Genomic DNA, 24,762 nt, shown 5'->3' with positions numbered 1-24,762 from the left:
CAGCATTGCACTGACAGCGCTTGGAGGCCAATCATGTAGGAGCATCATATTTCAATCGCTTGATGGACTGCAGTAGATGGCGTGCACAGGTAGACCTGAAGTGGTGCTGAAGCACCTGCCCTTTTCCCCTGGCCCAATCAAGTGCCCTTTAAAGTTCTTTTTTTTTTTTTTTTTTTTACAGTGTATGTGGCCCATGCCGACATTATCATCTATAAATGCTCAACGATTAAAAACGTTTGACAATAATGCCCCAATAAATATGCCCCCCCCCCCTCCTCCTCCTCCGCACTCACTTCCTTTGTCAACGTGAACGCGCAGAGTGGACACAAACGGAGGCGCGTTGCCGCAGCAGTTCACAGCTGCTGCACACACACACCTACTCCCCGGCCTGCCCTGCCCTGCCCTGCCCCACCAGCGAGGTAACACATACATGAATGGAGTCAAGAGTGTATTGTTTGCCACCTAAGCCTCAGTTGCCAAGCTATAACTTGCATTTATTTGTCTCTGTTATAAAGTAGCCTCTATCATGCAGCGCCGAAAAAGTAGCCTTGTGCCTTGTTGTAATGTAACCAAGCAGTCTAATTTTATATGGTTGGTCTCGTTTATTTACAAATTGCAGTATAATGCCTAAAAAGGAGAGGTTAAAAAAGGAAAAAGAAAGGGAGCTACAGCAGGCAGCCCAGGGGAGCAGCTCTCTGCTCTCCTGGATGAAAGCATCCACCAGCAGCAAGGAGGAAGATGAAGATGAAAGGTCAGAGTCAAGACCAGAGTCATGTTAACTGTTCAGGGCCTTTTAAAGCTCAGATTTTAATGTTGAACTGTTCCTCAAATGTTATTGAAATATCTTAAAAGCTGTCCACACATTTTATTTTAACTACGCAAAGTGGGTTGGTGGTACTAAATCAGTCATGACGCTATATAAGCTAATTATATTGTTTTGTCCCAACCATAAGTTATTTCTATGTTACAAGACTTGCAGTAATCTTGTATTTACCTTAATAGGATATTATTAGTACGGAGATCAGGGGCCTAACGAAGACTTCAAAGAGAGAATTCGGGATAAGGGATTATTTAAAAAAATCCGAAGCTGACTGTTTTTTTTTCAAACATGTAAATTTTTTCTTTCTGCTTTTTGGAAATTCTGTGTCTCCAAATTATTCCAGAAAATAGTACTAAATAGCCCACATTGACACAGGTGATTTAGCCTTAGCTTTCTTCTCAAAGTGCACCAGATTGATGAATTTTACTTTAAAAGGTTAAAATGTTTCTTCCGGGGGAGCATTCCCCCGGACCCCCCTAGAAGGTCCATGGTCCCAAACACAGTCTCCCAAATTCCTTTGAGAAACACTCTATGTGTGGCCGGGTATTAAAAGTCATTAGGCCAGGGGGGGATTTTGTACAAGTACCCTTAAAATGATTTGGTCATTCATCGATATAATATATTGTGCACTTTTTTTTGCATTGAGCACCTGCCCCCAAAAATGTCTGTGCACGCCACTGTTTACTGGATAATTCATAATATAATATAATATAATGTAATATAATATAATATAAGGTAAATTTCCGATAAAAAGTATTTGAGGAGTTGTGTTCAATGTTTTGTGCACATTGAAGAATCTTGATGAAGAATAAGAAGACAGTACGAGCCACACATCAAATAAATTCAGTTGCATACTATAGCAACATGATTAAAAAAGCCCAACACTATGAAGGATTTGGTTATTTGTATAACTGTTTCATAAGTCTTTATTATATTTCATTGTTTCACAATCAGCATTTCTTTAAATGCACAAAAAGCATGCAAACACTAAAATAAAGGAACTCTCATTATCCTCACTTATTATAATCTTTCCCTTTTCATCTCATCTTTACCCCCTCTCTCCACTCCATCCTCTGCACTTCTTCTCATCTACTCACTGTCATCATGTCTATATCATCCCTACATTATTTAGGACATCTCTGGCTCCAGTGTCTGTGTGCGTGTTGCCAATGCTAGCGACAGCCTGCGTAGCGCCCCCTGGTGCTGGGGGAACTCCTCACAGACGTGGTGCATGATGGTACTTGTAGTGTGAACGCGCTCCATCTGACTCTGCAGAGCGGATCCCACTGATTCGCTGTTGGACAAGGGTCTGTAGCTGCCATCACACACAGCCTGCAGCCTCTTGGTCTGGCTCTGCAGGGCCACTATGCTGCTTAAGTTCTAGAGGGAGGAGAGGATAAAAAATGAGTAAGGGTTTGTTTTGGGCTCTCAATCATTAATACAAATTAGACACACAGAGTTGGAAGAACAATAAATGGTTGTTGGTGTGTGGGAGTGGTTTCCATGAGCGGAATGTGTGACGCTCAAGTCTGTAAATCCCCAGCCCTATCCATAGGACTCTTAACCGCGCACTAACATTAGGTATTAGTACCGTGCCCAAGCTCGATTGTAGACTAAAGTCTAGTTTGTCGACTAGTGTGAGTGCTCTGTACCATGCTCAAGCACAGAACACATCCTTGGGCCTGGCGCAGTTGGAAGATGTGTTCTTCGGCAAGGTATTGATGCTAATGTGTGAGCATGAACCAGCCAGCATGAACTCGTCAATTTATATTAGACTGTTCCCCGCGACCCAATACGTCCATGCCCACAACGGATATTTAAAAAGAATTATGAAAAAGGCTTTGCTAGGTCTGATGTGGAGGTGGAATGTTTTCTTTGGCCAGATGAAAATGTTAAAAAAAAAATCAAAAACAAGTACGTGGTGACTTATTGACTAGAAGCAACCGTGCCAAGGCCCAGGATGTTTTGAAGCAGTGTGAGTGCAGCCCGGTCCTGGCCAGTGGGGGAGGTTGGAGGAGGGACAATCGCGAGGGAACCACGGCCCTGATAAACCTTCTCACCACATATTTGTATGTGTTAAATCAGTGTAGAGTTACCAGGAGGAAACAAGGATACATATTTCAGTTCTGAATGGAGACTTGAGTGACAGGTACCGATTATGATTTACTACTTAAACAATGAAGAGGTGTATTGTTCTAAACTTAGGTGCAGATCATAATAACGACCTATAAATAAACCCAACTGGTAAAACAATATTTGAACGTGTTGCTATGCAGTAATGTAACTGCACATGGTCTGCTCCTCACCCTCTCTTTGGCGTCCTGCAGATTTAAGCATTCTGGATGGAGGATGTGGCTGATGCCACAGAGGTCTGTCAGCTGCTGCTTCTGCTGAGCCAGCTCTTCACTCAGAGCCTCCTGGCTCTTCTGTAGCTCTCTGTTAACCTGCTCACACTCTGACACGTGCTGAGGATAGTCATGATGTACATACAGTAAGATAATGTGCAACATTCTTTAGGTAGGGTTTGGCGGTATCGGTATGATCAATATCTTCTATTGCGGTATCCGTCATTTATAGCACATTAACAGAATACATCACCATAACATTTTTTTTCTGTAAATTCAATTACAGCTTGAATTGACAAAACTATACTTTCATCAAAATTTGATTGTTTTCGTCTTTTACTTGGAACTTGAATTTCCATACAAATGAGAAACTGCCTCAAAATTCCAGACCAGACTGGCCTCAGTCAGTCAGTGGGATATTAAAACACACACGAGTTAAAACATTTAATTTTCTTGACAGATTTGATCATCTTTTATTTCAAAATAGGATTTATTTCAAAATAAAGTAGTTTGCAAATATCCGGTAATAATTTAACTCTTGTTTCAACACAAATAATATTTTCAAGTTTGATATGAAAATATGAACTTTTTTTTATCTCTCCATGGTATGGCCAAATCTCTACTAGTTGATAATATATCTACCGTCTCAAGGTACTGTATATACCCTCATACCGGCCGACCCTACTTGGGACATATGGTCTCCAGATATGGAGAATGATCATCTCCTACCTTGTGTGTGTCGTGGATCTTGCGCTGCAGGCCCTGTATGATGCGGTCCAGCTCCCCCTTGGTGGTCTGTTTGTGGGAGTTGAAGGCCAGGGCCTCTCTGCGCAGCACGATGGTCTCCCTCCTCGCCACCGAGGCTTCACTGTCCCTCAGAAGCTGCTCCTGATGCTTCAGCAGCTGGTTGAGGCGAACCTGCACAGACACACTTTGAATTAAAAAAACATCTAAAAACTAAGATAAAAGCATACACATCATTACCAGGATATGATGACTTATTGATGCTGTTTTACCATGGAGACTGTTTGTACTTTAGATGAGCTCTACAGTCAGCATTACACAATTTGAAATAAGAACGTGTAGCTTAATATGGCATAGCTTTATGCAGTATAGATCATTGTCATAGAGACGTATAGCTACCAAACAAGGTTATTTGTTTGATATAATAACATTGACCTTAACATTGTCTGTTTCTGTCCTCGTCACCCTTTGTCAGTTCACCAACAAGTGGAGACTGTAAAGTAGGTCATTAGTATGTGAGGTAATTATTCAGTTACTTAGTTCCTCAATCTTTGTGCACTGTGTTCATATTGCTGTTGCAACTAACTTACAAAGATAAAGACTTGACATTGAGGTTTTTAGAGCTTTTTTAGGTTGAGGAAATACAAGGGGATAGATGTGTGTTATCCAATTGCGAGAACTGAGAGCCTTTCTTATCTAGTCAAGATAACTCCTTTGCTGCTGAGTACACAACGAAAATAATGCATTCAACAATATTCCACAGTGCAGATAAGGTTGTTGAGCCATTATATACCATACTGGTGAGGACTAGCCATTTGTACTGATGATGATGTAGTGTCAGGATCCATTGCTGCTCTTCTTTATTCTTAATTTCCACTACAGCACACATACTGTGGTTCAAACAAAGGTGTTTGGAATGTATCTTTATTCACAAAGTATGCTTGACAGTATGATGAAATTCAGCTGGACTTCCAAGAATACTTTACGGTTGCTTCTAAATTATGGTAGAAGTTAATAAAAAGATCTTGTTAGGGCCTGTGTCCACCGGATGCACTTCTTTTAAGGGCGGAGCGCTCCATGCGCTCATTTTGCTACGATCTGTGCGTGCACCAACGTCAGGTCGTTCGGAAAAAAAAGGACGTTGATGAGCAGCGCTTTCTCAAAAGTTCAACTGTTTTTACCTTAAGCGCTTGGAGCTCTCCACCTAAAAACGTGAGGCACAGGGAGCGTTTAAGTGCCGGCTGCGACACTTTCAAAATGCACGCTGCCAGCGCATCCAAGGATCCGAGGATTCATTGCAGACAGGCGCTTGCAGCTCAAAAACTGCGTTCTTTGGAGACGGGTACATTTGAGCATCAGAGAGTAATATTACAATTTTTAAAAGCCTACATGTATGCACATATAAGTGCATATATAAGGGAGTTGTTCCCTTAAAAGAAAGGGTGATAGGACAGAGGGTGTCGTATTGCTGTACAGATTGTAAAGCCCACTGAGGCAAATTGCTATTAGTCATATTGAGCTTTATAAATAAAAATCATCTGATTTGACTGGAATATGACTGATTGTGGTCTCTTAGTACAGTATGTTTCCGATATGTGCAATGTGTTTACCTCCATACGGTGTATCTCTGCCTTCATCATATGGATGTCTCCCTGACCAGTTTCGAAGTCCACGGCTGAGCGAGTCTCTCTTACAATCTGGGTCTTCTTTTCCCACAGCATAATCTGTCGCCTTCAGGCCAAACACGCAAAACACAACCAGGGACACATATAAAATACAGTACTCTCTATGTGAGGTATGTGCTATTAATGTAGAGGAATGAAATTAATATGAGTTGTCAATAACTAAATTATCAATATATTCAAACACATGGTTTAATAATGGGGGAGGTGTCATTCACTCAAATACCCTGCCGGTTACTGTTTTCTACTAACCATGACTAAAGACTATCTTACATTTTTGCATAAAGCCAGCTATGATTTTTCAATAGTATAAATATATATATTATAATATTTATGTTAGAATAAAGTCTCATAATTGTACTGACTCAGCCTCCACCAGACTGTTGAGGAGTCTCTCTTTTTCCTCCTGGGTCTTCTCGTGTTTCATCTGCATCTCGATAGACTCTCGCTCTGCCTCCTAAACACATTATATCATTTACCATTAAAACCAGAAGAAACAGAACAACATAAGACATGCATTAAACAATGGTGCCGTGCCTTGAGTCTGTGAAGGAAGTCTGTCTCCATCAGTGCGTTCTCCTGCTCTAGTGTCAGTCGGAGCTGTCCATTTTTGTTCAGCAGGTTGTTGAGTTTCAGCAGGTCTCCTCTCAACATCTTTGCATTCTTGGCCAGTTCTGTCTCCTCGTGGTGCTCTTCTTCAATCTGACCTGTTGGGGATGGAGTTGCTTTAAAGCTATAGTGCGTAACTTTTTCATATAAATAAATGTCGGTTACATCAAATCCATCGCCAAATCAGTTGACACAAAGTTGATTAAGCCTATCAGCTTCACAAAACTCTCTGTATTTCTCAGTATGGCAGTGTTTACTAAATGTTGTTGCCCCCCGACATTGGCAAAGGAGCTCAGAAAAATCCCAAGGAGCCCCTATCAGTTGTTGATTCTACTGCTAAGAAAAAACCTGGACGTTCAGCAGAAGGAATAAAATCCATGCACAATCATCGAAAGTCTTACCGCATGTAGATGCACCGACAGCGTTGTTGTAATTACTCAGAAGTACTCATAGGGTGACAGAAGTTATGCTCAATAGCTTTAATAGTAACTTGTGTATAATGCACAGGGAACGTTGCCGATAGTAAAATAGTTTTGCTATAAATAGCTTATAAAGATGGGTTGGACTGACTATTTTAAATACTTTAAACTTTGGAAATAGTTCCCACACATGCTGTGTATGCTTGTGTACCTATTGCATGTGGGCGCTTTTTCTATACCAATATTACGTACTCTCCAAGCGTATTTTCTTCTGCTGCATGCCAGTGTACTCTGTCTGCAGTTTGAGCATTTCCTTGCTGTTGGCTTCTATCTCCTGGGTCAGCCCTACAAGAATGCCCTGCTGTTTCATCCAGAGCTGCTGGTCACTTTTGATCCCCGCCGTCATCTCCTCAATCTCAGCCATCAATTTATCTAACAGAATTTGCTTTGGACTCTTGTCACCATGCTGGCAATGGAGAAAAAAACAAAGAAAAAAGAAAACATGTGGATTTTTTATATGTGATTTTTGATGAACTTATATTCTAAATTTTTTTTTTAAACACGGCCGCTTCCTCAGGATCACTCACCCCGGTGCTTTCTACGATTTGACAGATCTTTTTGTTATAATTGGTGATGGTGGCCTGCTTCTGCCCGATGAGTGTCAGAGAGTTAGAGCTCTTGGACTGGTTGGATGTCAGGAACTTGTTGTACTCTGCGAGCTTCTCTTCCAGGGCGTCCTGAGCGAGCACCAGGCTCTCCAGATGGAGACTGACATGGCTGCTCTCCAGGCCCACTGACACCACCTCGTTCTCCAGCTGCCACAACTGAGAGATCTGGAGGGGAGGGAGAGAGACCATGAGAAGGGCAAAAAAAATGTATATCTTTGTGTGTATTTATCGTTAGCATATTGTACCTGTTTGGTTCTAATTAAAAATGAGCAAAACATATACAAAACATGTATCTGCTTTGAACAGTTTCAATGTAGATTTGTATCAGGAGGACTTCAACTTCTTCACAATTTTCAGAACTTTTTGAGCATTAAATCATTTTCAACATGCGCTATATCACGTAGCTACGATCTTAACATTGCATTCTCCTTCATAATTAAAATAATTATATATATTTTTTAAAAGACTATGGATTTCGGATCGGTACGTGGATCTGTGGCGTCCATATATCCGATGAATGGATTGCAGCCACATTGAACCTGATACCAATATTGGATCGGATCGGTCCGTTCCCCCTATTGCAAGCACGAATAGTAAACAGTATGTGTATATTGGTTTGGACAAGGTTTTCCACCATCTGAAATAATCTCAATTCCTTTTCTATCTGTTTTGTAATCCCATCTCTTTACCTTCTCCTTCTTGAGCGAGGCTGTCTTGCTGGTGAGCCTTTGGGAGTACTTGGCCGCCTTGTTGTGGGTGAGCCCCTCTTGCATGTGGGTCATGATCTTGTCCTCCAGCTCCAGACGCACTGCACTCTCTTTCTCCTGCTGCCGCCTCTGATCGATCAAGTCAACCTGGTAGCTGCTGGTCTCCTACAATGCAATGACAGTATATTACAGTGTGGTGAGGGGAATGGTTAACAGAGGGAAAGAGAAGGCAGCTAGACATTGCAACTTTAATGATGTATTATTTTGTGGTCCCAACTTCTAAAATTGAGAACCTGCTGTTTTCCTTTGAATCAATTAATATCAAACAACCAATATATAATTACCATGAATAAATACTTAAATCAACAATGAAAATAAAACGTATCTGAAGTTTATTTCCTGCTACAAAACCCTGCTTTGACCTTTATGCATGAGTAATAATAATAATCTTACATATAATTGTAGAACAGTCACGTTTACTTTTAATACTTGGAAGTACATTTACTGATTATACAAATACTCATGATACTTAAATACTGTTAAAATCAGATACTTTTGTACTTTTACTCAAATTTCAAAAGTTTTGTAATAGGTGACTTCTAACTTGTAATGGAGTCAATTTATCTTGTAAGGTATCTCTACTCTTACTCCAGCATGGTTGTTCAGTTACACTCTTTACACCACTTGATTAATTGGTCAAGATAGCTTACCTTGGAGAGCCTGTCGAGTGTGCGCTCTGTCTCCCTCAGTGTGCGGAGGCAGGTGCTGTAGTGGGCCTGCAGAGCCTCTTGCTGCGCCTGCTTCGTAACGATGAGCTTCTTGGAGGTGGCTGCGTCCATCTGGGACCAGTTGAGCTGCATGGTCAGCGTCTCGTTCAGCTCCTGCTCTTCAGTGGTGGATTTCTTGTAGCTTTCGATCTCTCTGTCCAGAGAGGTCACATGGTGCTCCACATTGCTAAGGAGGGGGAACAAAAATGAACAACAGGTGTTTAGGAATTCTGGGTTAAATCTTAGATTGTCATTTAGTCTCAGACGCCGTGTCGCACTGTTGTGTTTATCTACACACAGTATGTTCAACTACATGTTGAAATAGACTGACCTGAATTGGATTTGATTATAAGTGATGATAATTTTTTGTTTCCTTTTTTTCCTTTTTGCTATTTGCTCAAAAACAGAGAAAACCAATACTCTATGGCCACACAAAGAGAAACCACCCCCCAAGATGCTGCTGATGAAGCAAGTGTCCTGCTGGGACATTGTTAAATGCGTGTACATTTGTAATGCATTATCACATCTAAAGTGGTCAGTAGCACATTACTATCCAGCCTTCCTTTGGCCTCACCACACAGCCTCCTGCATGGCGCTGAAGGCCTCGTCTCGTCTCCTCATGCCCACCAGGCTGCTGCTCCACTGCTGCAGCAGCTGCTTACGCGCCAACACCAGAGACTCCATTTCCATCTCAGCCTGCACACAGACACAATAACATAACATATAGAGTAAACACATATGTCAGGGCTGATGTTGTATAGATAGATGTTTCACCACGACTGACAATATGCGTAGTATATTATATACTATTCTTATATAATATAAGAGGATTACATTTGTTTGAACAAAATTACCACTTTTACATTTTTGATTTAATTTAATAAATAATTTTATTTACAGATAGTTTCACTGACCCCAAGTGGCCAAATATATTATTGCAGCTTTAATCAAATACCTGTCAATTACTTTCATTATCGATGCACGCATTCAAAGTAGCTGCTTGGTGTTTTTAGACCATTCAACGTACATGTATACACTGTCTTGTGTTGTAATATGGTTACCTCTGAGAGAGCATCTCTGGATGCCTGTGTCTCCTCTCCTTGAGCGCTGGCCTGGGCCTCATACATGGCTATCTGCTCAGTCAGCCTCTCCATGTCCTTCGTCAGACGCTCCACATACAAATCCTGGTGACACAGGAGTATTTTGAATCAGTTAATAGGATCAATGTTATCACCCAATTATACTGTGCAAACATTGACAGATGCCCACCTGCTTGAGTTTCTGCTCTTCGGCCTGGTTTTTCTCCTCTCCTGCTTTGCGTCTGGCATTGGTCAAGGCTTTGACATTACAGGACAGATCTTCACTGACTCCCTGTGTGAAGAGCAGATGCAGCGTCATGTTGTCTATGTCTGCCTGTAGCTGGGACACTATGGAGAAGATTAACAAGAGTCACCGTTAAAACAAGGCCTCACATCTGTAGTTTGACAGTATTGGGTAATACAATGGATTACATCGCAGACTGCTTTTAATATACAGTGCTATAACAAAGATGACATTTCAATTTAGTTTAACTGATGATATTCACTTTGACAAAAAAGTGATTTGTCAACACATATTCTCCAGAATGACCTAGTATGCATTTATTCAAACGCTATATTGCAATTTGAATTGAGGTAAATTCATTCATGTTATTTCAGCTGTGCGAGAGGCTCAACATTTTGTTGGCTGAATCTTAAATAGCATTATAATTACAATATAATACAATCCTCACAACATTCAGAAATTACATGACAGGCCCGACTTTACTATCATGTTGCTAATTTTTGTTATGTCAAACACTTTAAGTCATCAAGGGTTAAAGCTATTATCTTTTGGATCTGATTTATTTAAAATCTACCATAGTTTCATATAAATGCAGCAATATACTAGCCTAGCTCTGCCTGCCCACCTACTTCCACCCACATTTCATTTTCCCTTCAGTAGTCAGTCTGGTGATGGGGCGTATTAGTGGGATTTTGCCTGAACAAATTAGTGTCCAATCAGCGAACAGAGGAAGTGGCTGAGAACGATGACGTCGAAGTCGCGCTCCAGTTTCAGTTGAATGCTGCGTCCCTTTACACTCGGAACTCGGAAATTTCCGACTTGGTAGTTCCGAGTTCCGACCTGTCTGTGTTCCAGTGCATCTGCTCGGGAAAGTATGGACGCCTACAACCTTTCTTATCCAAATAACTAAACGTTAGGCAAGTTACCGTTGCCAGGTACCGGTAGATCCATAGACTACAATATGTAGTGAAGTCGGAAATTTCCGAGTTCCCTGAACGCAGAAGCCGGCTCACAACCAAACGTTATGCGATTGATTGGCTAATCCAGAGTGGCACTGAGCAGATCCAATAGTTTTAAACTTCAACAGACACCCGCCTCCAAGTGAGTGAACGTTTGCCAATTACAGCAGTTCCAGACCTTCTGTACAAATGAAATTAAGTACGATGGTCTGGTAGCAGTAGCACCAGGCTAGCAATATACAGTAGTTGCAATTAAATAAAAATGTTGGACAAGCATGAAGACAACACCACTAAATGGCAACTCAGTCTCACCGTAGGCTCTATCTTTTTTGTATTGGCTTGTAATAATGGAATTCTGGCTCTTCTTGGCCTCCAGCTGAACCAGTGCCTGTCGATGTCTGGCTTCAGCCTGTTGCTTGGTATGATGACGGTCCTCCAGCTTGGTCTGATATCTGGCCAGGTGCTCCTGAATACTGAACATCTCACTACCTATCTCCCTTATGAAGTTGGCAACGGCCTTCTCCGTTGCCAGCTGGGGGCAGAGGGCAAGAGAGAAAAGACGAGAAATAGAAAAAAACAAATCATCGTTTTATCTGACACCTTTTGTTTGACATTTAATGTCTGGCATATTGTGTTCCAGTTATAAAAGTTATTATATTATTAATGTATTATTATCTATTTTTTTTATCATGTTCTTTTTAATTCTGTGTTTTCAGATGTGTATGTTACAAATAGAAAAAAAAAGAAAATTAAAAAAAGACCAAATCCCATTTCTATACAAGTCAACAGCACCATCTTCTGGACACAATGAGACTCTATTGGTGTACAGTAATGGACGTTTTACCTGTTTCCAGAAGCAAACAACATGTAGCTCTCAAATACACGCACGCGCGCGCGCGCGCACGCACGCACGCACGCACGCACGCACGCACGCACGCACGCACGCACGCACGCACGCACGCACGCACGCACGCACGCACGCACGCACGCACGCACGCACGCACGCACGCACACACACACACACACACGCACACACACACACACACACACACACACACACACACACACACACACACAGTGTTTATATGTGCATTTGGGAACTATCTAAGCAAAGTAGGGAAGAGAACAGAAGAAGGCACAGAGACATTTTAGTTTGTCAGACAAAAGTAGCCAACCTTTTCCTTCAGTCCCACATTAATCCTCTCCAGCTGCTTGGTTAGCTGGATGTTCAGAGCAGCTTGTTGCCTTCTGACGAGGGGCTGTCAACAGATCAAACAAGGCATCAGTCACGTCACGTGACGCCAGATATCTGGTATAATGTCCATGAACTCAATGCACAACAGATGTCTATGACTCAATGCAAATTCATCTCTTTGCAGCACTTACAGCTCGTACTTGAGCCCACTGTATATTATATATATATCTTTCAAATCAATACCGATTGCATAAATATTGAAGGAGAAGCAACAGACATGTTCAGGATCGAGGATGATGAACTCTTCCTCCTCCTCCTCTTCCTCTGGCAGTGGCTCCTGATGCTCCATTTCTACTGACGTGTTCACGTTTGAATTGTGAGGTAATGGCGGTTCCAGAGCTACATTTTCTGGCACTGAAAACAAAGAGAAGAAAATAAATGTTTTAACCAATGAACACATTTGAAAAATATGATGTATAAATATTCAATACTTATGTGTATATACTTCTTATCATGACAAGGATGTTTTTTTTGTCCACCCTTGATAATGTATTCTTAATGGATATATTAGCGTTTTTTTCTTCTTCTCCATACTGGCCTATGCTTATGTTACCACCTTATCCTTTTTGTTAAAAGCAAATATCATTAGGGACAGAAAAAAAGTGAAGGTTAATAATGGTTCTGCACTGCATCTTGCCACAGAACAAAAAATATTCCTGTATTCATTCTGAATGAACTAAATGTAGATGAAAATCTCAGACAGGGATGTGTGTGTGTGACTGACCTGGACTGGTGCCTGTGGGGAAGTGATCATCTGCACCACTGTGTTCAGGGGCATCCTCCATTGGTCCTGACTGATTCTGTGGGCCACAAGGGGACACAGACACAAAGCCTTGATTGATTGTATTTTTTGTTTTGTTAGACACACATTACATGTCCACATTTTGCAGCTTTTACAGGAGCAACTGTACGCACACTGCACTGACATTGAATGCAACAGTATGCTGCGAAAGTGTTGGACTGAGTGCTATTAACTTAAATGGTGTGCTCCCAAATACAAGACTACAAGTGCAATATCACAACACCTGGACAGAAGATTAATCAAATATTCCCATGTCATTCAAATGAATAAAGTTGCATGACTCTCTCAGTCTCTGGTAACCTACCTCTTGATCAGGTGCTGTATAGCCCTGTGTCGTTTCCTCACTAACTTCCTCCTGCTCACCGTCACTATCTTCTCGGCTGGAGCGTTCCTCCCTTCCGCCCTCCTCCCCTCCCTCATCCCCCTCTGCTTCAGCGCTCTGCATTGGACCGGTTGCAGGTGTTATGCCGACTTCTGCGACTTCTGCGTAAAGATAATTACGTTAAGTTAATTACTTTATAAAAAAATTCTCCTGTAATGTTTAACGCAACAAACAGATAAACATGGTGTACTTTACCATAGTAGGTTATTTTAGTTTTTTTATTTTACACTGGAACGCTGTGGCAAAATAGCTTGCTGTATGCGTTTGGTAGGCCTACAAAAGAACAAAACACGAATTGCTCAAAGCTAATTAACTAACACTAGCTTAGCCTTGGACCAAGGTTAGGTTAGTAAGAGCTTCGGCCAATGGAGCTCGCACAGTTACGCCATTACAACAGTGGAGATTTGCTACATTAGCTGTTTAACAACAAAACAGAAACACAGCGTATATTCAAATTAAATAAAGTAATTTCCTTTAATTTTGACAAAACTCAAGATAGATTTACTCACCACCGTAGCCCTGTCAAACCAACGCACTGAGGTTGCTAAGCAACCATAAACTTCCGTTGGAGGAGGAGGAGCAGTGCCTCAGCTCCTCAGACCGTCTCATGATGTTCTCAGTTCAGGCATGAGTTCATGCCTACAGTACGCTAGTGTGCCAGAAGGCTACACGCTCATTTTCAGCAGACGCCTTAATAATTATAAAATATTTACCAGAAGTTACTGGAATGGCTTTAATACTTTTTGCTCATTAATTACCTTCATTCCAACTGTGTGTGTGTGTGTCACACAGTCTTCCCAGTTTGAATCAGATGCAATAGGCTATAGCCCCCTTGGCCTAGTTTCGGGTTTGCAAAATTCAAAGTTAAAAACAAAGTGCTTTTCAAGGACAGCTTTATTTTTGCTCTATAAATAAGGCATACACATAATTTGGCCTTATAATTACATGATCATTTAAAAAAGTCATTAATAATTCACAGATACAAATCTTGGCATAACTTCATCCTCAGAAATTCTTATTTCATTCAGTTTATTCCAAAGTAGTAGACAAAAATACAACCATAACCCACCTCATGTAGTCATTCAAAAAACAAATACTTCACAAAAAGAGTAACCAAGGCATAAAGGGTAAGACAATCAGACAACAAAAAAATTATCAAATTTGTGTTACAGTGCTTTAGTATTCTAAGAAAGCAAAAAAAGGAAAACCAGGTAAGAATTCTTGTAAACAATGTTAATGCATGTACGCTAGCACATGTGTAAATATTGCCTCACAATGCTATATCAATACAGGATGTGTGCTTTTGACGAGAGAGAGATCTGGCACTATAGGCCTTATCAAAGGACTTTGGTTAAGATTACAATTATGACATGGTTGAAAGGTATTTTCAGAAAGGGAACCTTTAGATAAGGCTGGAAATGATTGGCAATGGATGCTCTACTATAGGCCTACAGTACGCACCTTCACTTCATTCAATTGTTGTACATTTATGGCGGGCATCGGTGGCTGTTTTTTTTAAAGCACTATTACACATAGACAGAGGTAATTTTATTATCCTTATTATCATCAACATTAACACCATTATGTATAAATGATGTGTAGATAAACACACCATCTTTTACTCCATAAACATAACGATTGTAGATGAGATAGTGTTTGTCATTGAGAAAAACAAAAAGAAAACTTTCACTAGTATTTGTGCAATAAATTGCATACCGCAGTCAAAATGTGACTGGGCAAAAAACAACTTTTGTCGTACAATAACAATAGGAACCAAAACTATCCATACATACATTCAATAGACATTTTAGAGGCATTGTACTTCTCATCAGACATAAACCTTTATATAATATCATACTATATAGCCTATGTAGCATTTCTATCATTGCACTTACTGTGTTTGTGTATTTTTCACCATTATGGAATTTACATAGTGAATATCACTTCTAGAACATGTATTCTTGCTATTGAGCATTATTTTCATACAGACGTGGATAAGGGCAACTTGGCAATAAAAAAAATGGGTCTTGGCAAAAGAAGAAAGGGTGTTCGGGTTGTGGTCACAGCACAAATGAATACTGTTGACTGTTAACACCTCAAAAACCGCTGACATAAAGCCACTTAAAGGTTTAATGTTTCATGTAGTAAAAAAAAAAACCCTAACATTAAGTATCTGAGCGTTTGCAGTTACTTTTTTGTTTTGAACCCGCTTAGACATTCTCCACAATGGAAATGACAACTCTCCACCACGCACACTAGTCCTTCACTATTCTAATATCAACATACTTTTATATTGTAAATCTGCACTTACTGTATTTCTATAATAAGAGGGGCTACCGTGCTTTTCACACTCTAGCCTTGGCAGAAACGTGTCATCTGCAGGCAGGCTGTAAGGTATCTGGTGAATGCTTTCACTTCAACGTGTTCACAGGAAATTATATACTTCTCTAGCCCCTTGTTTTCTCCCCTTATTAACTCAAACATGACTCTCTTCACATTTCAGTATCCTATTCAATAGGTCCTTACTGTTACAGAAATCCTTCAAAAGACAAAATTACCGTTTCCTCCAGGCAAAATAAATACCACTGAAAAGAGCAGCAAGCAACAGTTTGTCTTTAGTAGTGTTTTTTTCTACCTTGTGTTCCTTTAAGATTCGAACGGTTTCCTCTATGCTAAGTTGAGAAAGCCATTCACTATGGGGAATGTATTTTGTGTTACGGTAGCTTCTGAGCTATCCACTTTGGCTCCAGTTCCCATTTTGAGACTTTTGTAAGCTCTAGGAGAAAATACTGTAAACAATCTTCATGGCTGGCTGGTGCCGTCCTTCTCCGGCTGGGAAGGCTCCGGTTCCCCCGCCACGCCAACCAAGGGTCCGCCGGCTGTGCGTGGGTCCATGGCAGAGTGCATGATAGTCAGCCACATATCGTCCATGTTTGGCATTACAAAGATTTTCTAGAACAAGAGAGAGAACGGTGGATGGACAGTGAGTGAGTGGTCTATCAATTTGTTTTAGTACTCTTGACACATTTTTAGTACATGTCATTTATGATATTTGATTTTATATTTGCTAAAATAGTAGGCAAATAGCAAGTAGTGAGCAACTGTTTATTTGGACTCTTATCAGATCCATATAAGATCCTATGAGCCTTGTTAAGATGTTGGATTGCTCAGTTATTCAGTCAGTTTATAAGTGACTGGTAAACAGTCTTTGAATCACAGGACTAAACACGTGAAATGTAGTGTTCATTGATACCTGGAATTCCTGGTCCAGCTTTTTCTCAATCCAGTCCGTCACATGAGCCAGAGTGACTTCTCTTTCTCCCAGTTTAGGCCGTGCCTTCAGTTCCAGGTGAGGTGGCGTCCTGAAGCCATACCTAAAACGGAAAACACCAAAACAATCAATACATTACCAGCAACCACTAATGTCTGCAACACAGTGCATGGTCACCACCAGCAGAGGGCAGTGATATACAAGATAACGTGTTACATTTCATTTATTTTTCCAGTAAAATATGGAGTTATGTGGAAGAATGGATTTCAGTTGTTAAATATCCTTAATGTATGTTCCACATGAATCATCCAACGTTTAGAGAAGAAAGCACATGTCTTGTAACTTAAAAGGTGGAGTCAACGATTCTGGAGAACCCGTGTTGTAAACATAAATTTGTGTCAAAATCTGTGAATATCGCCCCACAATCCACTACCTGTCCAAATTGTGAGAAAAGTAAATCCAGTGTTTGTACACAGCATAGGCTCTTTAAACAGACATGTTGCTAGCTATATTGGGCCCCTTTGTTGTGTACATACACTTAGTCTACATACCATTTTAAAGAGCATAGGCTGTGTATTGACACTGATGCAGGTAGCAGATTGTGAGGAGTTATTCACTGATGTTGACAAAAAGTGATTTTAAAGGTCACATATTATGCTAAATGCACTTTTTAAATGTGTTCTAACATATCCATGGGTCCACGGTGTGCCTAGAGACTGCCAAAATATTTTAAAAAATAACACTCTCCTTTTCTCAGAATCCCCCTTTCTGAAACCACCACCCCTCCCCCACCCAATATACTCCAGTCAGAATTTTCCCCTTTTCTGACCTCACAAACTGGAAAGCCAGAAGCTTCCACTGTGCAGCCCACACCCCTATTTCTTATTGGTCCACGGCCCTGACAGACAGAGGGCGAGGCGTATCTGGCTTCGCTTCCGGACAGGGGGCGGGGGCAGCGCAAAGATTGTATATTTACGAGGGGAGCTGCAGCTCTTTTTAAAAAATAGGCCATTGTGAGATTAGCTGAACTTCAGCATAGTACAATAAATTATCTGAAAGTTTTTTTCAGCAAACAATTAAAGAAAAACGTATTAGTGACCACTAAGACCATATAATATGGTGTATAATAGAACCGAAAAGTGTATAATATGGGAGCTTTAACAAGCGTTCTCCAGAATCGCCGAGTCGTCCTTTAGGTTACCAATGACTAGAGAGGAAGTTGGCTGATTAAGACGCATGTGAAAACCATTACTATTAACACAGTTGACTGTGTTTTTCATGTGTCGGGGAGTGCTACCTCTTAAGGAAGATTTGGTTATTTGTCACTCTAGACATGAACATACTCTTTGTGCAGTGTTAAACAGGTTATGTAGCCCTGCAGGAGAGAATCACTTCCTTCACGTACCATATCCTGTCGGTGGGTGGCGGGGGAATGTTGACTGCCAGCGTTCCTTGGAGTTCCTGCACCTCCACTGTGAGCAGCAGGGGTGTGTTGGACACCTCCTCCATCTTCTTCTTGATGAACTCGGTCTCTGCGGCCTTCAGGAAGTACTTGGACTTGGTGATCTTGTCCACAAAGCGCATGATCTTGCTGGATTTGTGGCCTCCAACAAATCTGCAATCAATAGAATTTGGGTTAGGGTTAATGTCACAGACTAAATTTAATGTAGCTGTACTTTCATGAGATCTGGTAATACATTGGTTTTGTAAAGTGGTATAATACATGCGCATGTCTTAAAAGGGCACATAATGCTCATTTTCAGGTTCAAAATTGTAATTTGGGTTTCTATGAGAAACTGTTTTCATGGCGTAGTGCCCCAAAAAAAAACATTATTTTTCTCACGGTGCTAAACTTTCTCTTTAAGCCCCGCCTTCCAAAAAGCCCAGACTGCTCTGATTGGCCCTGAATCTAACTGCTGAGACATTCTCACCCCTCTGCTCCAGTAGAGTCATTTGAGAGCTCCGAGGAGTCTTCCTCATCTGTGGAACCTGCACTGGAAGACTCTTCATCACTATCAGCCAGGCAGTACGTCCTTGGCCTGCATCTGGATGCACATAGACAAACACAGGGTTAGAGTGAAAACACACACACACAGTTTCATTACCTCAATTCTACTGAACTGAAACAAAACAAATGACGTATGACAAATGAGTGGGAGCGATATGAGAGTGTGTACCCATGACTGCTCACATGCACAAAGAATAATCCCATCAGCAGTGTTTCCACCATATTGAACTTTCTCACATGTCATTTGATGTGAAACTTGTGAGGACTGGCACAGTGCGCTCACTTTTCATTTTACCGGCAACCAATCCAATGTATTCTAATGTATGGAAGATTTTGGATTGGATTTTGGTGCCACAGTACAACTCAGTATAATTCAATCCACTGAGATGACTGGTATCTGGAGAGGAGATTCATTGCAAAGAATGGATTTGGAGGGCGATTTGAGATTTGGATGGGAGGAGCCATTTAGTTTTATAGTATGGCACAATTAATGTCATAATAATTGTTCATAATGCTTTATATTAAGTATTTTCCCTTATTTTTACATGGTTTATTGTGTTGTTTTGATTTGTATCTTTCTGATGTCGCACAACCCTTAGAGGCCTTTTTCATGTGTGAAATCGGGCTTTAATATTGATTGATTGCTTGATTGATGAATTGGAAAGATGTCAACAGCCAGACACACTGATGAAGGATCTGAGCACATTATGAAATCAGTACTCAATGAAATGAAGTGATGGTTGTTACATGACAAACCTAGGGAATGAGAGTTGAGCAGAAGAGAGAGAAAAGTCAACCAGAACTCACCAAGAGGAGAAATACATCCGATTAACAGCCACGTAAAAAGGTAGAGTCCATAGGGCAGAGAGGGAACAGTGGAGAAAAGAAGAGGTGGGGTGGGGAGGGGGGGGGGTATATAAAAAGACACCAAAGAGATTACACAGTGAGAGTGAGCCAGATAAAGTGTGTGGCACCTGACATATTATTTCAGGTATAGGGGGGGGGGGGAAAGGCAATTTATCCAACCCAGGAACATCTTGAGGCCTTTCTCAAATGTGTCCCGATTTTGTGACTGTCTTACCCGTCTTTGCCAAACTCCCCGATGCCGATGCCCTCTCCCTCCTTGCCCAGGCGAATGAGGTTCATCTTGGTTTCCAGGGTCATCAGGAAAGAGCCGCTATAGGAGAGCTCCAGGTCAAACCACAGACCTAAGAGAAAAAATAAATAAAAGGGACAGGCAGTGCTGATCAGTTAAATGTTGATATGAAAATAAATCTAAAAAGTTAAACTGTAAAAAAAGGGAAGATGTGGGTATACGAGCCAAATGTGCAGTAAAACAAGTAGGATGTGATGGCGTGGGTAAGGTTAAAAAAAGTACCGGTTAGCACATTTCTATTATTGTAATTATTTGTAATTTCGATTGACTTTTTACCCACTTTTGACATTAAATGCACTTTCCTGACCTTTGAGTGCAGATGTGTGTTTTTATGTGCTTATTTGGAGATAGATAGATAATATAGAGCATCTATGTATGCAAGTATCTTAAGACTTCTTATAAACCTCTTTATAAGTATACTTGAAAGAAGCAAGTTGGAATCAAGATGACTATTATCTGGGTTTTAAGGCCAATCCCCAAGGATACAGAGAGCGTTTCAGGCCACAGTCCTTCTCACTGGCTGTTAAATCTCTCTCTTGCTCTCACTGCTTTGTTTTTCCCCCTGATTCTTCTTAGCTCCTTCCCCTGGCCGTCTTGCCCTTTCTGTGACACCACTCCTTCCCCCAGGCATCACAGAGGTGGGGGACCCCGACAGATTTTCTTCCCTTGATCCCTCTGCTTAAGACCAGACAGACTCGACAGAAGACTCGGGCCAAGGGAGGGGAAAGAGAGAAGGGAGGGATCACAAGCTCCTTTGAACGGAGGAGAAACAGTTGGAAGCCGCAGCAATCTCGCCCCCTAACCCACTGTTTGATATCAGCAGGGGCGAGTGAGTGGCTGCATAAACAGTGTTGCTGCGCGCTCTCTCTCTCTCTCTTCGCTATATTCCCCTTTTCCTCTAGTCTACCGAACCTGCTGGATTATACAAACAGCTCCAAAAGCTTATATTGAAAGCCTGACTTGCATAGGGCGAGCTACATGCACTCCAGTTTTAATTTATTTCGGTGTCTTTACAACACTGAGAGCCATGTCTAACCATAAATCGAGTGAAGTTTCTATTTACACCACCGGGAGGCAGCAAAGGGTGAAAGATGGACACAGGAAATACAAAAAGGAGGAAGAAGGCCATTAAAGGATTTCTAAACCAAAACACAAAGACTAAGACCAATGTGTATGTATTAGGGCTGCAACTAACGATTATTTTGATAATCGATTAATCTGTCGATTATTTTCTCGATTAATCGATTAGTGTTTGTCTGTAAAATGTCAGAAAATGGTGAAAAATGTTGATACATTTTCCAAAGCCCATGTTGACGTCCTCAAATGTATTGTTATGTCCAAAACACACAGATATTTCAGTTTACTGTCATAATAGGATTAAAGAAACCAGAAAATATTCACATTTGAGAATCTGAAATCAGAGAATGTGGACATTTTTTATTAAAAAATTACTCGAAACGATTAATCGATTATCAAAATAGTTGGCGATTATTTTAATAATCGATGAATCGTTGCAGCTCTAGTATGTATAAGTCATAACTTGGCCATAAATGTTATCCAAACACATAGCTACCAGAGTCCTTATGATTAGATTTAGATAGCTGTGCTGACAGCAACATAAATGGCCCAGATACATGAATGGAGTTGGTCAGATAGGATCCACAAATGAAGTATGGGAAATCAAGACACACACAAGGACAGACAGCGCTGAGATACCAGGTGCCCTCTCACCTAGTTTGAGGAAGCAGGAAGAAAGATAATACTGAGTGGAACTATGGGGAGCAACCTATTAAGCAACTTTTAATCTCATAGACTCTTACTACAAAAACACAAGAAATACACATCATCAATAAAGCTGGCTACTATGATAACAACAATCCGCTGTTTATACATTCCAAAAGGTTGTCAAAACAGTTAAGACAATGTGTTTTAAGAAGTATGTGTAAGTCTACTTTTTATAAAAACTAAAACAAAGATTGAACTCTTTTTTGGTTTTCTAGAAAATAGTTTGTAATGCTATATTGGAGGGTTACACGTGTGAATTATTTATTACTATTACTTATATCTTGGCTTTTTTATTTGGCTAGATTAAACTGAAAAGAATATAGGATGAGGTTTGCTTCAGCCTTTACAGTCACTTGCTGCTGAATGAGGATACAATTTTGTGTTTATAATGATTTTTTTTATGATGACTGAATAAATAACTGCTACTACTAACTTCAGCAAAAGAAAGAGAAGAAGGTTAGAAAGTACAAAGTCAAAATAGACAGTTCAATCAGACACAGGAGTGAACCAGCTTGGTCAGCTAAACCCAATGGGCTTTGCTTTAGCCGCTTGTCCTGGGTGGGTCGGTGGATAATAGGACTGTGACTGGCTGGATCAGGTTTTATACAGGGCTATGACATTTGTAAGTTTGGGGAGAGAAGAGAAGAGCCTCACTGCAAGCCGCTGGACCGAAAAAGTGCTTCCCTAAAAAAAGGTGGATTTTCATCAAAATCAGGGAACATCTCCTCTTGATCCTCTACCTGTACCTACTGTGTGCGCGCATGAAACAAAATCCAGAGTTAATACACAGCCTAGGCTCTGTAAAAAAGGATGTCGCTAGCTACGGTGGGTTTACAGAGCCTAAACTGTGTACATATATACTCATGTATTTTGACAAGCAGCGGTCTCCAGAATCGCTGACTGCACCTTTAATCGCGGTAAAGCCGCATTGGCAAAGTGTAAGGAGTATGCATTACACATAATGTAATGAAATGTCATGACAAATCTAGAGTGACTACTTGTATGCATCCACAAATGGATAAATCACAAAAAAACTCAGCATAAAGCAGAGTGTATGCAAAACAACACAAGAATGTGTGTGGACGCAAAGGGTAGAAGCACGCAGAGACATTGTCTTGTAGAGATGTGCACACACAGCTGGGGGAGCTCATCGATCCACTGCACTCAGCATGCCAGTTCCAGGAAGGGGCAGGGTGAGACCAGGCAGAGACTGAACCTGAGATGCCTAGAGAATACAGCCAATGAAACACTACAGTGGAGATTTCAACTAAACTGACTGTATCCACTCAAAGGTCTTTAAACCACCATTTCAAGGCTATAGTGGTGATAATCCAGGTAACAACTGGCAGAGAAGAGGAATTTCCCTGGCAGAGGTCTTTGTTGTGGTAAACAAAAACAAGCACATGGCTCAGAAAGGCCTTCATTGATCTTTCAGGCCAAGCAGATAATAAGTCCTTTGTTTGGAAGCATGTGGCCTGCTTTCTTACTTCCTTTTACTTCCAAGAAATATGTCTAAAAATAAAAAGTAATTTGGCTCGAGTGAGACTTTGCCATTTTAGATTAGATTGACAGAAGGTATTCACTCAATCAATGATTATGCAATCTGCTAGAGAGAGAAAAAAAAAGTTTCCGGATGAGAGTGCAATGAAAGCTGATGACCTGTCCACACCATCAACAAAATGGTGACTTGTGTACACCTTGTTCGTTTGGATTGGCTTTCGAGGGGTTTGTTTTGCCTGGAACTCTTCCAAAGAAATGCCGTTGGACATGCAAATCAATTGTTGCTCTGATTATAGGGTTACGTTAGTGCTGCAGTGACCCATAGCACAGTAAGGGAGGGAAGAGAGACACTGAGAGTAAGGAAGTAAAAGCGGAAGATGAAAAGAAAGAGAAGACAGGATGGAGAGAAACCTGGGAAGATATTTGACGACTACTGTATACCAAAACATAGCCGTCACAGTTATTCTAGGAGCAGAAAAGAGAAAAGCAATGTATGGATAGAATCCATGCTGAAGTGTGTCTGATTGATCATAGAAGGTATCCTCTATAAATGTATAAAGCTCCGTCTTATCAAAACTAGAACAGTTATTTTAAGAAAAAAAAGCAGCGGTGCTAGGGCAAAACATTGTTGTGCAATAGCAGCACAAAGCTGAGACCTCACAAAGCTAAGCCTCGATTTCTTTGATCGAGAAATAACAATAAGACCTTCTAAAGTGTTACAGGCCTGACTCTGTCGTACCCAGATAACAGCTCACTAACCAATCAAATGTTATTCATTACGATGTTGACTATGAAGTCTATTCCGTGAACTCACCTTTGATGAAGGAGATTTGCTCATATTAAAATCAAGCACACGTGTCTCATTGTTACACTTGAAACTGTCCAGTACACAACACTACCATAGTGAACTCTGAGCAGTGTTACTGTTGGTCAGACAGTAAGCTGTAGTGTAGAGGAAGGGAAAGGTCTGGACTGTCTAAACCAGCTGAGAACGTACACGTGACAAGCTTGTCACTCTAACCTCCAGGGGACCACTGCCTGACAAGCTGAGTGGGTGTAAGCACATGTCATGCTCCAGTGTGACGCATAGTAAACCTCTTTTGACATTTGTTACTGAATGAAGCGCTTGTTGTTGTTGTTGTTATTGTAATGTTACTCACTCATTGGGGCCGATTATGACAATTGTCTTGGCTTTAACACTGCCATATCAATTTGTTTTTGTCTTTTTGGACGATCGGCATTCAAAAGCGTTTGGAAAGTAGCGTAATGTTCATCCGGATTCATTTCACATGTATATTAAAGCTATAGTGCGTAACTTATGTTGCACCCATGAGGAATTCTGAGTAATTACAACAACAAAGTCAGCGCATCTACATGAGGTAAGGCTTAGGTGATCACGCATGGATTTTTTTTTACCTTCTGCTGTAAGTTAAGTTTTTTTTCTTAGGAGTAGAATCTACAACTGAAACATGTTTTGGGCACTTCTGGCAATGACTGAAAAAGCCAGCTTTTCAGCCATTGCGCCAGTGTCAGGGGGTTGACACCAGTTTGTAAACGCTG

At 40.8% G+C, this 24,762-nt stretch overlaps 2 protein-coding genes across 2 annotated transcripts in view; both read right to left on the bottom strand.

The window, feature by feature from the left end:
- Nucleotides 1-1,948: 1,948 nt before the first annotated feature.
- ccdc40 (coiled-coil domain 40 molecular ruler complex subunit) lies at nt 1,949-13,545 on the bottom strand (the record flags this gene model as incomplete). The annotated part of the gene is made up of 18 exons (XM_080028880.1): nt 1,949-2,200; nt 3,127-3,285; nt 3,895-4,083; nt 5,520-5,640; nt 5,957-6,048; nt 6,129-6,298; nt 6,872-7,085; nt 7,207-7,452; nt 7,977-8,159; nt 8,705-8,948; nt 9,336-9,457; nt 9,823-9,945; nt 10,031-10,188; nt 11,356-11,575; nt 12,219-12,302; nt 12,516-12,652; nt 13,023-13,098; nt 13,405-13,545. 18 exons carry the CDS (start codon nt 13,543-13,545, stop codon nt 1,949-1,951), a joined length of 2,931 nt encoding a protein of 976 aa, XP_079885006.1.
- A 949-nt stretch (nt 13,546-14,494) lies between these two features.
- The window catches only part of LOC307252034 (testis-expressed protein 2-like), a 31,468-nt gene continuing 21,200 nt past the window's right edge, over nt 14,495-24,762 (bottom strand). Inside the window, exons 9-13 of the mRNA XM_080029568.1 lie at nt 19,843-19,969; nt 18,685-18,798; nt 18,159-18,368; nt 16,736-16,856; nt 14,495-16,434 (exon numbers count right to left, since the gene is read on the bottom strand). Coding sequence (XP_079885694.1) covers nt 16,285-16,434; nt 16,736-16,856; nt 18,159-18,368; nt 18,685-18,798; nt 19,843-19,969 — 722 coding nt within the window. The 3' untranslated portion in view covers nt 14,495-16,284. The remainder of the gene's footprint in view (nt 16,435-16,735; nt 16,857-18,158; nt 18,369-18,684; nt 18,799-19,842; nt 19,970-24,762) is intronic.

The sequence above is a fragment of the Ammodytes marinus genome (assembly GCF_949987685.1).
Source record: "Ammodytes marinus genome assembly, chromosome: 6".
Classification (NCBI taxonomy): domain Eukaryota; kingdom Metazoa; phylum Chordata; class Actinopteri; order Uranoscopiformes; family Ammodytidae; genus Ammodytes; species Ammodytes marinus.
Note: the sequence above shows the minus strand (reverse complement) of the source record. Positions and strands in the feature narration are given on the sequence as shown.